The sequence below is a fragment of the Podarcis raffonei genome, chromosome 2 (genome assembly GCF_027172205.1).
Source record: "Podarcis raffonei isolate rPodRaf1 chromosome 2, rPodRaf1.pri, whole genome shotgun sequence".
NCBI lineage: Eukaryota > Metazoa > Chordata > Lepidosauria > Squamata > Lacertidae > Podarcis > Podarcis raffonei.
Genome location: NC_070603.1, coordinates 101,083,538 through 101,096,840, shown reverse-complemented (window position 1 = coordinate 101,096,840; position 13,303 = coordinate 101,083,538). Strand labels below are relative to the sequence as shown.

General features: G+C 43.1%; 1 protein-coding gene across 8 annotated transcripts in view; it reads right to left on the bottom strand.

Annotated features, from left to right (window-relative positions):
* Positions 1-13,303, bottom strand: part of ADAMTS9 (ADAM metallopeptidase with thrombospondin type 1 motif 9) — a 139,195-nt gene that overhangs the window by 104,100 nt on the left and 21,792 nt on the right. For all 8 annotated transcript variants that reach the window (XR_008329108.1, XM_053378299.1, XM_053378300.1 and 5 more), the window contains 3 exons: positions 2,994-3,283; positions 2,210-2,293; positions 459-583 (listed from right to left, as the gene is read on the bottom strand). Coding sequence is in view for 7 of the 8 variants with exons in the window: in XM_053378299.1 (XP_053234274.1) it covers positions 459-583; positions 2,210-2,293; positions 2,994-3,283 (499 nt within the window). In the remaining variant the exon portion in view is untranslated. The remainder of the gene's footprint in view (positions 1-458; positions 584-2,209; positions 2,294-2,993; positions 3,284-13,303) is intronic.

The window sequence follows — 13,303 nt, the reverse complement described above, 5'->3', positions numbered from 1 at the left end:
AAGCCCTCACGAAAATTCAACAAAAGTCTAGTGCAACTTTGTAATATTTGCACGCAAATATTCGCACACAAAACATTTGTGTTTTGATTTCACTAATATACGCATTTTTATGCACCCACTACCATTCACGTATGCAGTATGTTATTTGGCTGGAGAACTGCGCTGCACATTCTGTGCTTTGTTTGCATTATCGTTTCCAAAAGGGGGAAATTCAGTAGATCCGCCTTTAATTGCAAATTGAAATGAATTCCTGGTGCCCCTATCCGTAGCCCTTAGAGCTCCTGTTCTCATCACCGCCAAAAAATTAGACAGCGATATAATACCTTTCCCCATTATGCCTCAACATTTCAATTATCCTTGACTATAACATGCACTGTCATTCAATTGTGATTTGTAACATTGCATTCTAGTGGCAATTACAGTGAGGCCAAAAAATAAATAATCTGCCCATGACATACCTTGTCACCAATACAGCTGTGTCATGCTTTTCTGGATGGTCTTCGTTAGGGTGGTTCTGGGTCTGCTGCCACTGACAGAAGTTTTTTAGTGTCGTCTGAGCATTGTAAGATATGGAAGGGCCATCCTAGGTATAAAGCAAACATGTCGAAGGATTAGGACTCTCTATCCTCCCCAGTTCCCATCCCTCCATCTGCGGTGCCTTTTATTTATTGACCATTTTATTTTACCTTTATGAGCCACCTTTCTACCTGATAACATGTCTCAGAGATGGATGGCCGCAGGAAAGAACACTGAACGTAGTCATCAGAAAAACAGCAAACCATCTCTCTCTGCTCAAAAGCATTCAGCACCAGCATCCTACTAGTGGATTACTTTCAAATTCCTAATGACTTTCAATAAGGTAGCACTGTTGTTGTTTTTCCCCCACTCTCCCGTCCTCCAAAAACACATTAACACTGTTGTGAGACTGATGGGTACTGTAAAATTTAAATAAAAAGCCCTCTTCTCCCCATGATATTCCCATTCGCTCAGTAATATAACAACAAAAAAACATGGCAAGTGCAGTGAGAAAGGGGGGGGGGGAAACGTTCCTTCTGAAATCCTCAGCAGGAATACGAAGCTCTGTCTAGGTTGTATGGAACTGTTTTGCTAGGAAATGGGAAAACACTGTAATAGCTTGTTTAGTTGGGAAGCATTGGTTTGCACCGATTGGGGGTGCTTCCAGGTGGGTGGTTAATTGAGGAAATGGTACCCCTCATGCATATATGTTGTTTTGCAACATCTATCTTTGACATATATATTTCTTTAAAGTATTTGTTATCCCTATTTCATTATCCCTATTGGCCGCTGAGAACAGGATGCTGGAATACAGGGGCATTTAGCCTGATCTACAGAGGGAGAGGAGCTGTGTTGGGGAGGGAACTCCCTGGCTCCAAGCTCATGAGGAGTGTTGAGGATCTTCCATGTGGTGCTGCTGTTTGAAGAGCACCTTCCAGCATACAAGGCACGGATGGTTCTTTGTCACTCTCCTGCAGACGGCGAGGAGATATTTGGATTCAGTTGGGCGCCATTTTGAATCAAGATGGCTGAACTGAACCTTTCAAAACCTCACACTGATCTTAACCAAATTGCGCACAATGGCTCCTGTGACCAAGGAGCAAGTTTCCATCTATGCTTGGATGCACAATTTTGAAAATCAAGAGTCAATCTTTCAAAACCACACTAATTTCAACCACCGATTTCAAAACTGCCCTGAATTTTTGGCTTCTCAGAATTCTGAGCTACATTGTACACAAGGCTGCTGGTAATAGATAAGTGGGAATGTTTCTGCCATTGCAAATAGTGGGGGCAAGGCCCCCTGATTCTGACTGGTATTGCAGCAGTGGCAAAGCGTTAATAAATCTCCTAGAATTATCCCAATCACACAAGTGTGGATTACATCGTTAGGGAAGGGCAATTGCTCAGTGGTAGAACATCTAGTACAGACTCCTGTCTGGAACTCTAGAAAGCCACTGCTGGTCCATGTACACAAATCTGTGGGCCTCTGAAGCTGAGACAAGCTTGCCTCATACTGCCTGCCCCATACACCCAACTTTCAGCAATACAAATCTCTCAGTGAGCTTTTGGGAAGGACATATCATGTTTTTTCCTCAGTTTTAGAGCATTTAAATGATCAAGAATAAGACATTCCTAGAAATATGTCCAGGCGAGAAAGAGAGTGAGAGAGAAAAACAGGGGAAGGAGTAATTACCTGCTCATTTTGTATGACCTCTAATCTCACGATAACAATATTAATTAGATTTCCAATACTTGGGTCTTTATATATAGAAGCTACCTGCATAAAAAAAGAATAAATTTTGAAAAGTTAATGTTAACACTATACAAGCAAGCAAATAATTGACTCTTTTTTAAAAAAACAAGCAAGCAAACACCTGCAGTGCAAAAAGCTACAGCTGTTGACCAAAAGCTGATTAAATCCTGACCTGTTAATATCCTATGTTCTGTTAGCAACAGATTCTGAGAGCAAGGAAGGGCTGGGAGACCTCAGAGCTAAAGGCCAAATGCAGCCCTGCGGGTCTCCTTATCTTATCTTATCTTATCTTATCTTATCTTAGAGGTCTTCCTGGGCCCTGCTGAGCACCAAACCTTCCTCAATATCTTCTGCCTGGCTAGGATGTGCCCTTGAACCCCCATAACTCCTCTCGTTGCCTGGATGGAGAATGGAGAGGTGTATGTTTGCAGAGAAACCTCTGCCCTGCTGTACAAAGCCAAGAGTCACATCTTTGGACTCCATGTTGGAAGTTCCTCATCTCTGCCACAACACAGCAACAAAACACTCGGGTTCATTGTGTGCAAGTGCAATGGGGGGAGGGGGAAGAAGGTGCCCTCTGAGATGTCCGGGAGTACTCCAAGTCTCCATCTGAGATGTCTGGAACTCTGAGCAGGAGCACTGCAACAGCTTGTTCCCCAGGCAAGCATTAAATTGCACAGATCTGGCATACTTAAAATCCCCACAGTGGGATTTTAATACTTACTATGGACATTAAGGTCAAAATGTAGTGCTGCAGATTTGCTCCATGGTAAGCAACCATCCGGCTGTCTGCCACCACCATGACCTCCACGTATCGAGGGTAGGAGAGGAATCGCTTGGTTCTTCGGCGCGTGCTTTTCCTCCTCACGCTGCTAGTCTTGTTTTTACTGGATGCAGGAGACTGCGCTGAGGCTAGGCCACGTTTCAACGCCTCCACGTCAGACAATATACTCGCCGTGGGCCACTGTCCCATCTTGCTCCGCCTCTTAAACTTTCTGTGGCTTTTTTCATGCCCTGCAGTTTTAAAGAAGGCAGGAAGACAAGAGACAGTCTTGAAAATATGCCTGAATGAGACCAAGATTTTTTATTCATTCATTCATTCATACCCCGCCAATCTGGCTGGGTTTCCCCAGCCACTCTGGGCAGATTCCAACAAAATATTAAAAATACATTAAAACACCTGACATTAAAAATTTCCCTAAACAGGGCAGCCTTCAGATGTCTTTTAAACATCAGATAGTTGTTCTTCTCTTTGCCATCTGATGGGAGGGCATTCCACAGGGCAGGCGCCACTACCGAGGAGGCCCTCTGCCTGGTTCCCTGTAACTTCGCTCCGTGCCAGAAGGCCCTCGGCGCTGGACCTCAGATAGGGGTGGAGATGCTCCTTCAGGTATACTTGTCTAAACCCCCACATGAAGCCCCTGTGTGAGATGGCTTCCTTGTCATCTAGGGCCAAAATATGCACGATGCTTCACTCCATTTGCTGTTGCACAAAAGCCTTTTCTTTTAATGTAAAGAACAAGCACAGTCTCTCTCCCACCCACCCCCGCAAAACTGCCGGTCCGATCAGGATGTTCTTCCAATTTGCTCTGGAGGACATTTTGATCCTGAGCAATGGTGCCATGGTAGATCCAGGTTTCATTACCATGCCAACCCTAGACTAGCAAAGCAATCTCCCTGCCCACCCATGTTCTGTCCAAGCTGGCAGAGCTACAGATGCAGAGGTGGCACTGTCATTCTGTTAAAATCCAGCCAGGCAGGCAACAGCCAGGGCTAGAACTGCAGCCCAGATCACTATGGCTCCATTCAGAGGTGGGGGTATATTGGGTTAAGTTTTCCTAGTTATAATGCTAGCATTTCTAATGCTCCTTTTACACTGCAGTACCTGTTACGTTATGGAACAGTGGCTTGCTGAGCGACATATATCGGCCATGCCGTGCTAAATTTTAAACAGCAGGGAAGAACTGTGTGCCAGAAAAGCACCCTGAATTTCATCACATGAACAGGGGCAGCAGGATAAATGCAAACAAAGGTAAACTTCAACACAACACAACATAACACCCCCCCCCCAAGTTTGCCAACATCTTTTTTCTTTCCATTAGCAAGGAAATGAACACGAAACGTCTGCTGGGTTGTGCTAGATTTCTGGAAATGGCTTTCACAGCCAAGCCCAGAAGGGGCATGGGCTTGGCAAACATTGTTTTTGGTTTGGTAATTAAGGCCAGTCCCTGGACTCAATGCTTACTTGCTGGCATCTGTCTGTCTCGGGAGTCAATGGAGGAATGCACCTCTGGGTGGGGAAGTCAAATTGTTGGAAGTTTGTAGGGTTTGCTGTGAATCCAGCATGTTTTGTTGCAGCTGGGGCAGGTGAAGGTGCCCAGTTGTGCTGCTGCAGGTACACCAATCACTAAATTCCCTGCACACAATTTCTTCTATTTATTTTAAGAGAACACCGCTGTGGAATTGAGAACCATGTAATGGTGTCTAGAGGTTCCTTGCAGACTCCTTTGTCTGGAGTTTCTCTCTAGCAGTTGGGGAACCTGTGGCCCTCCATATGTCATTGGACAACAATTCTCATCAGCTCCAGCCAACACAGCCAGTGGTTAGGGTTCATGGGGGCTGTATTCCTACAATATTTAGAGGGCCTCTAGGCAACTATCCAGTTGAGAACTTACAAGGGGATTTTCTGCAAGAATCTTCACCTCCACTGCTGCCTCCCAGTACCCAAGGCTAGGAATTTTCCTCTCCCTTCTAACATCCAGCAGCAACCTGCCAGCAGTTTCATCGAGCAAACTCTCTCTCAGACTGCGATTGTTTCTTCCTGAAGCCAGAATTTCCTTCCATGCCACAGAGCTTCCACGCATACAGGGTTTTTTCTCTTTTCCCATTTCTAAAGTATTGACGTTCCACAGGTACTGAAATGCTCACACAAGCGTTCCACCTATGCCTTTGAGTATCTAGGTCGCTCTAGATCAAGGGCTTAATCTTTAGAATCTCAGTCCCTTTTTGTTTTGAAGATTTGCTTTAATTTACATCATGCTGGCTGAAAATATTCAGCACCCTACTGGGTCCACAGAGAAGAATACATGCAAAGTCATATAATGGAATTAAGAAATCCCATAAGCTGGCACAACATCTAACAAGAGCTAGAGCGCCTTTCCTGTGAGGAGTTCTCAAAAATTCAGATATTAAAAATACAGAAGCGTGCATCAAGATTCACGCTAGTATTGTTTTGCAAACTTTAGAATTTAAAATAAGAAGCACTTCCCAAACTAAGCACAACTTAAACTTTACGCTCCTCTTTTGTGATCTTGACATGCACATTTAAACTCTGCCCTCTGACGTGAGCTGTGACAAAAATCACACTGACCCGGCCCACTTAGCTTCAGCAAAGTGGTGGTCTAACGTGCCTTCACACCATACCCTGGGCCATTACCTCACACCATACCCTGCGCCATTCCCTTACAAAGGAAAAAAGTATCATTTATATATGCTTCAGGGCACCTTAACTCGTAAGGCCCTTGTTTGGAAGAAAGGGAGGATGAACTCTATACACTCATACCTACATACCAAACAAAAGGCAGAAACCTTGAGCACACACACAAAAGCTGTAACCGGAGAGAGGAGTACAGAAACCTTGTCACTTTCCTTATGTGCAGTTGTTCCAATGACCTTCTGTCAATCTTAGCAGTGAATTTCCTTGTTAGTTACAACAGTGGAACGCAGAACACAGCCTTGTTCCTTTACTAAACAATTGAGCAGAATATTGCCTGTAAGGTCCCCTTATATCTCAGGCACTTTCTCTGCCTCTATATATATATAAAACATCATAAATTCATTTATATACCAATAATAATAATAATAATAATAATAATAATAATAATAATAGAATATTTATATACCACTTAACTGCTTGACTGCCCAATAGAATTTGCAGTCTATTTGGGGAATTTGCAATTCTAAAACCGATTTCAAAAAAATATAAACACACATACTCAAAATATGCAACAATTCCATGAAAACAGAAATGTATTTTGTAACAAAATAAAACGTGAATCCAGGGCAGGCAGCTAATGCCCCAAACAGGCACAAGGTGGCAGGCCTAGAATCCCGGCAAAAATTTGGCTCTCTGGGCAATATGGCAACGCTACACGATGCATAATCGCTGTGTCCACAAGCATTGTTATGCTAAACTGAGAAATTGAAAGAGGGCAACCACTTATGGTGAGTCACTCTAATCCCCTTCGTTTCCACAATAACATGTCCTTCAGAAGAGACACCATTTTGCACTATTTAATGGGACATGTGACAATGGACGCAAGTCCAGTTCAGGCTCATGACAGATTGGGGGGTATGTGTCAGTTTCTATAGCTACTCTCAGCCAGCCTTGCAGTAACTAGGAAGTTAATTATTTCACAGGCCTTTGCAGAGCTGATCAAATGTTAACCAATATACCTTCAGGCAGATACACATGTTATGAACTAAAAACAAAGGTTTGTTTGTTGTTGTTGTTTTAAGCAATTGGCACAATCCGAAACAGTGTTGGTTGGTGCTGTGTATGACTGCAGCAAAAATAGATTTTACTTCACGATACAAGACATTCTGTCATAAGCGAGGGTGCAAGACAACAACATGGGGTTCCTGCCAGAGAGCTACACATCTCTAGAGCTGTCAATGGAGGCAAACCTATACTGGAAAGGGGGATTTTACCCTTGTTATCAAGCAGGGAAGCTGTGCTGGCTTTCTGGCAAGTGGATCGCTGGCGCTTACTATCAGGGAGAAAGGGGAGGCATTGGGGAGGTTGGTGCAGGGAGAGGGGGTCAGTGTTTCTGCACCTCAGCTTCCTCCCTGCCACATTGGCCCTGTTCTCTCAGTAAGCCGCAGCGAGCCGCTACTGTACACAGTCATACCTCAGGATAAAGCCACTTCAAGTTGCGTTTTTTCGGGCTGCGGTCCGCCGAAACCCGAAAGTACTGGAACAGGTTACTTCTGGGTTTTGGTGGCTACGCATGCGCAGAAGAGCTAAATCACACTTTGCACAGACACAGAAGTGCCGAATCGCAACCCACGTGTGCTCAGACACGGGTTGCGAACGCTGCAGGTTGCGAATGTGCATCCCACACGGATCATGTTCGCAACCCAAGCATCCACTGTATACTGTATAGATGCCCCAAACAGGATGGATTAGAACTCTGTCTGCATCTCTGTAGAAAGCATATTGTCATAGCACAGCATTTCTCTGACCGGTGCACTCCAACTCCCTCTGTCCCTGACCACACTGGCTGGGGTTGATGGGAGCTGGATAGAGTCCAACATCTTCTGAAGGGCACTATGTAGGTGAGGTAAAGGTAAAAGACCCCTGGATGGTTAAGTCCAGTCAAAGATGACTACGAGGTTGCGGCGCACATCTCGCTTTTATGCCGAGGCAGCTGGCGTTTGTCCACAGACAGCTTTCCGGGTCATGTGGCCAGCATGATGGTGCGCCGCTGGAGCACGATTTCTGTTCTCATCCTGAAGCAAAGTTCTTAACCCGAGGTACTATTTCTGGGTTAGCGGAGTCTGTAACCTGAAGCGTCTGTAACCTGGAACGTCTGTAACCCGAGGTACCACTGTACTGGAAAAGGCAAATTAGGAAGGTTCGCCTTTAAATGTCGAATTTCTCCCTAATCTGGGCACTCTACAGGAAGTGTCAAGGCTGTAGCCTAACTCAATGCTCCATATCATGTCAAGCTGTAGCTATTCCCTCCAGGTGAGGAAGCAGCGCCAGTTTAAGCCAGAAGGCCACAAAATGGATTTATCAGGGAAGGAAGAAGTGCGTTTTCCCGCTTCCTGTCACTCAAGGGCACTATAGGAGGTGACAGCGCCATGGCACACAACTCTGAAAATCCTGGCTAGGTGGAACTAGTCCTAGATCACCCATAACAACAAAGGTGTCTTTTCAGTTCAGCTTATCTCTAAATGCACCCATTATAAATAAGTTTCCATGATTTCAAAAGACCCTTTGATTAAAACTAATGAAAGCTGCTATGGCTGGAGATAGTGGAAACCAAAGCTCTATTGCCACTGGCATTTTAAAAAAGGGAAAAAAATTGCCCCCAGCTACATAGTACGAGTTGCAGTAACCCAAGCTCCTCATATTCTGCTAATGTGTTTCAACCTTGACTTCATGGGGGGCTTTTACGAAGAGTTCCATTTCTATGCCCAGTCAAGTGCACACAGCCAACAAAGGCAGCCAACTCAGGTCGATGCTTTCTCAAAGTGGACTCTGAAACTGATAGCTTTTCACGAAGGCAAGGCTGGAAAGAAATATGCCAGCGCTCCCTGCCACCCGCCCGTCCTTTTCGAAGGATTCCACTCAAGCACGCCTCTCACAGTTATTTCTTTATTTCAGGCATTTACACTAAATCCTTTCTATGGGGATGCGTTCAAAGATGCTAAGCGGCAGCGTTTGTGTTGAACGCCACCCCAATCTCCGAGCAGTGCGATATTCCAGGGGTTCCAGGCCTTTACCCTGGAGTTCGTGTTTCCTTTTGAACGAGGCACAGTGGAGACTGCGGTGTCTTTAGGATATATGGTTTATTTATACATACAGTGGTACCTCTGGTTACGTACTTAATTCGTTCCGGAGGTCCATTCTTAACCTGAAACTGTTCTTAACCTGAAGCACCACTTTAGCTAATGGGGCCTCCTGCTGTTGCCGCGGCACGATTTCTGTTCTCATCCTGAAGCAAAGTTCTTAACCCGAGGTACTATTTCTGGGTTAGCGGAGTCTGTAACCTGAAGCGTATGTAACCCGAGGTACCACTATATACAGATCTTGAACCCACAATGGAGGGGTTCACAGCATGAACACCCCAAAACTTTGTTTCTCCTTGGATTCAAGCAGAAATCTGGCATGGCTCTCTCTCTCTCTCTCTATCTCTGCTGCTTTGCTTCTAGGTCACACCACTGTAAACTCTCCACTCCAAACTCTGGCTTTTGCCCTTCTGAATATCTGCGAGTTGAGGGAGAGGCCCCACCCATTTGCCGTCGCCCACAGAGCCCCTTCCTTGGTTCCCCTTACACCTCAACAGCAGGCTAGCCTGCCTATTCCAAGAATCTGAAGCCTTGATTAGATTGTAACTCTTGCTGGATCCAGGAATTAGGGGGAGTCTCTGAATACAGCCTACTTTTCCTGCCCCACGGCATCCAAGTTTATATTGGGGGAGGAAAGAGAGAGGTGACTAAACAGTGGACGTGTAGAGTAATTAAAAATTTCTGGGAGATGATATATAATGAATTGAAAAAAATGTTTAAAATAACTTTTGCTAAAAAAAAACCCAGAAGCCTTTTTGGTATCGAGATACCAAAGGACCAGAAAATTCATGGACGCGACAACAGCCACACAGATGCTACTAGCCCAGAGATGGAAGGAAGAATCAACCCCGACTAGAGAAGAATGGCAAACCAAGTTGATAGGCTATGCCGAAATGGCAAAATTAACTGGGATGCTCAGAAATCAAGAAGACAAAAAAATTAAAAAAGAATGGGAAAAGTTTACGATTTACTTACGAGACCACTGCAAGGAAGTTAAAACATCGGCAGGATTTTAACCACACTTGTAAAGCAACAGGAAGTATGGATTAGTTAGAAGGATAAAAAATTGGATTAATATTGATATGCAGTTGTAAACATTATCATTAGGACCCAGGGAAGGGATGGGGGGAAGTCAGGAGAATCAGTGTACAGTGGTACCTTAACCTGAAACTGTTCTTAACCTGAAGCACCACTTTAGCTAATGGGGCCTCCTGCTGCTGCTGCTGCCGCGCCGCCGGAGCACGATTTCTGTTCTCATGCTGAAGCAAAGTTCTTAACCCGAGGTACTATTTCTGGGTTGGCGGAGCCTGTAACCTGAAGTGTATGTAACCTGAAGCGTATGTAACCTGAAGCGTATGTAACCCGAGGTACCATATTTGAACTCAGAATTGTTGTTTGTAATTTGTTTACATTATTTAAAATCAAATAAAAAAATTATGAAAAAGAGAGAGGTGACTTAACAAAATATCACTTAGGTGGAACCCTAAGTGGAATTACATCTTTACTGCTCCACCTCCCCCGATTCTTGCTTCTTTCAATCAAATGTCATTTGAATTGCAAACCACATCTGACACACACACATATCCTGAAATCTGCCAGCTGATTTCTCCATGCAGTTAAGCCTCAGTGAAGAGGGTTCATGGAAGTGCAGAAGAGAAAAAGGATCTCAGACTAAGCCCTTACTTTTCACCTTATCAGCCACTGCTGAGAGGGGAAGAAAGACTTTGTTTTTTTTTTTTTTTTATAATATTTTTTATTACGTTTCTTTCCAAATTTTATACATTACAAACAAATAAGGAGTTTACAAGAAACCATTTTTTTTTTTTTTTAACAAAAATCCCAACTTGGACTTCCCCACCCCTTCCGATTCTGCGTTCTTTATATTAACAATGTCAGCAATTTGTTACCTTATGTCATACCTTATTGTAACTTTTACATGTTATGTATCTATATTCAATGTATTATGTCACAATTTTTATACCTTTAAAATAAACGTAACATGTTCAATTTCATATTATCTCCTTTTCTCTTTTATCACTTAGTTTACTATTTACTTAATCATAATTGCTAAAGCGTATCATTTCCAAATCATGCACCGTCTTAAGATTCATACAGTTTGTAATACTTTTGCAAGTAGTCTTTAAACTTTTTCCAGTCCACCTCAATTGTTTCTACATCCAAATCTCGGATTCTGCCGGTCAGTTCAGCTATCTCCATGTAGTCCATCAACTGCATCTGCCATTCCTCCAGCGTGGGTAAATCTTGTGTCTTCCAGTTCTTTGCGATAAGTATTCTTGCTGCTGTACTAGCATACATAAACAAAGTTCTGTCCTTCTTTAACACTTTCTGGTCTACCATGCCCAACAGGAAGGCCTCTGGTTTCTTGGGAAAGGTATACCTAAATACCTTTTTCAACTCATTGTAAATCATTTCCCAGAAAGCCTTAACCTTTGGGCATGTCCACCAGAGGTGAAAGAAAGTCCCCTCTGCTTCCTTACACTTCCAACATTTATTGTCAGACAGGTGATGTATCTTAGCTAACTTGACTGGGGTCATGTACCACCGGTATATCATTTTCATAATGTTTTCCTTCAAGGCCGTACTGGCCGTGAATTTCATTCCGGTGTTCCATAACCTTTCCCAGTCTTCAAACATAATGTTGTGTCCAGCATCCTGTGCCCATTTAATCATAGCAGATTTAACTGTCTCATCCTGTAAATTCCACATAAGCAGCAAGTTATACATTCTAGATAACAGCTTTGTCTTTGGTTCTAACAATTCTGTCTCTAGTTTCGACTTTTCCACCTGGAAACCAACTTTTTTGTCCATTTTGAAAACCTCTTGAATTTGAGCATAATGTAGCCAATCTCGCACCTTATTTTTTAGTTTGTCCTGGCTCTGCAACTTCCAATTGTCTCCAATTTTTTCAGTCAATTCCCAATATTTCGGCCAATAGGCCTCCATATTGGGTCTTTTTCGGGCCTTGGCCTCCACTGGTGATAGCCACCTCGGAGTTTTACTCTCTAGTAAGTCTTTATATTTCATCCAGACTGCAAAAATTGCTTTTCTGACAATGTGGCTTTTAAACAATTTATGTGCTTTAACCTTGTCGTACCATAGGTATGCGTGCCATCCAAAAGCATTATTAAAACCTTCCAGATCTAGGACATCGGTGTTTTCCAACAAAAACCAATCTTTCAGCCAGCAGAAGGCTGCAGCTTCATAATACAACCTCAAGTCCGGCAGGGCAAACCCCCCTCTTTCTTTCGAATCTGTTAATATTTTAAACTTTATTCGGGGCTTTTTGCCCTGCCAGATAAATCTAGATATATCCTTCTGCCATTTTCCAAAGCAATCCACTCTGTCCACGATCTGTAAGGTTTGAAACAAAAATAACATTTTCGGCAACACATTCATTTTTATAGCTGCAATTCTTCCCAACAAGGAAAGTTTCAATCTTGACCAAATTTCTAAATCCTTTTTAACTTCCAACCAACATTTCTCATAATTATCCTTAAATAAATTCAAATTCTTGGAGGACAAATAGATCCCAAGGTATTTCACTTTTTTAACCACATTCAGTTCTGTTTCTCTCTGAAACCCCTCTGTTTCTGTAATTGTTAAATTTTTGGTCAGAACCTTAGTTTTTTGTTTATTCAACCTAAATCCCGCCACCCGACCAAATTCAGATATAAGTTCGAGAACTCTTTTTGTACTGGATTCTGGCTCCTGCAGTGTCAAAACTAGGTCATCTGCAAAAGCTTTCAGTTTATATTGTTTCACTCCGACCTCTATCCCTTGTACCAACCGGTCCTCTCTGATCATATTCAATAGCACCTCCAGGACTGAAATAAATAACAGAGGGGATAGAGGGCACCCTTGTCGTGTCCCTTTTTCAATTTTAAATTCCTCCGTCACCACATTGTTCACTATTAATTTAGCTTTTTGTTCTGAATAGATTGCATGTAATCCATTCTCAAACCCCCGTCCCACTCCCATCCCTTCCAAGTTCTTCTTCATAAACATCCAAGATATGTTGTCAAATGCTTTCTCCGCATCAATAAAAATTAACACCGCCCTTGTGTTCCTGTTAGTCTGCAAAAGTTCTAAAATGTCAATGATGTTTCTAGTGTTCTCATATAAATGTCTACCAGGGAGAAAGCCAGCTTGGTCTTTATGAATTACTTCATTTAAGACTTTTTTAAGTCTATTTGCCAAAATGTCTGCAAATATTTTGTAATCCACATTTAGGAGTGAGATGGGACGGTAGTTTTTAAGCTGAGTCTTTTCAGATTCTGACTTAGGTATCAATGTGATGAAGGCTTCTTTCCACGTTTCTGGTGCCCTCTTCCCATCCATAATCTGGTTACATACCTCCAACAAAGGTTGTATCAAATAGTCCTTCAGAACCTTGTAATATTTGGAGGTAAGTCCATCCGGACCTGGAGATTTGCCTAG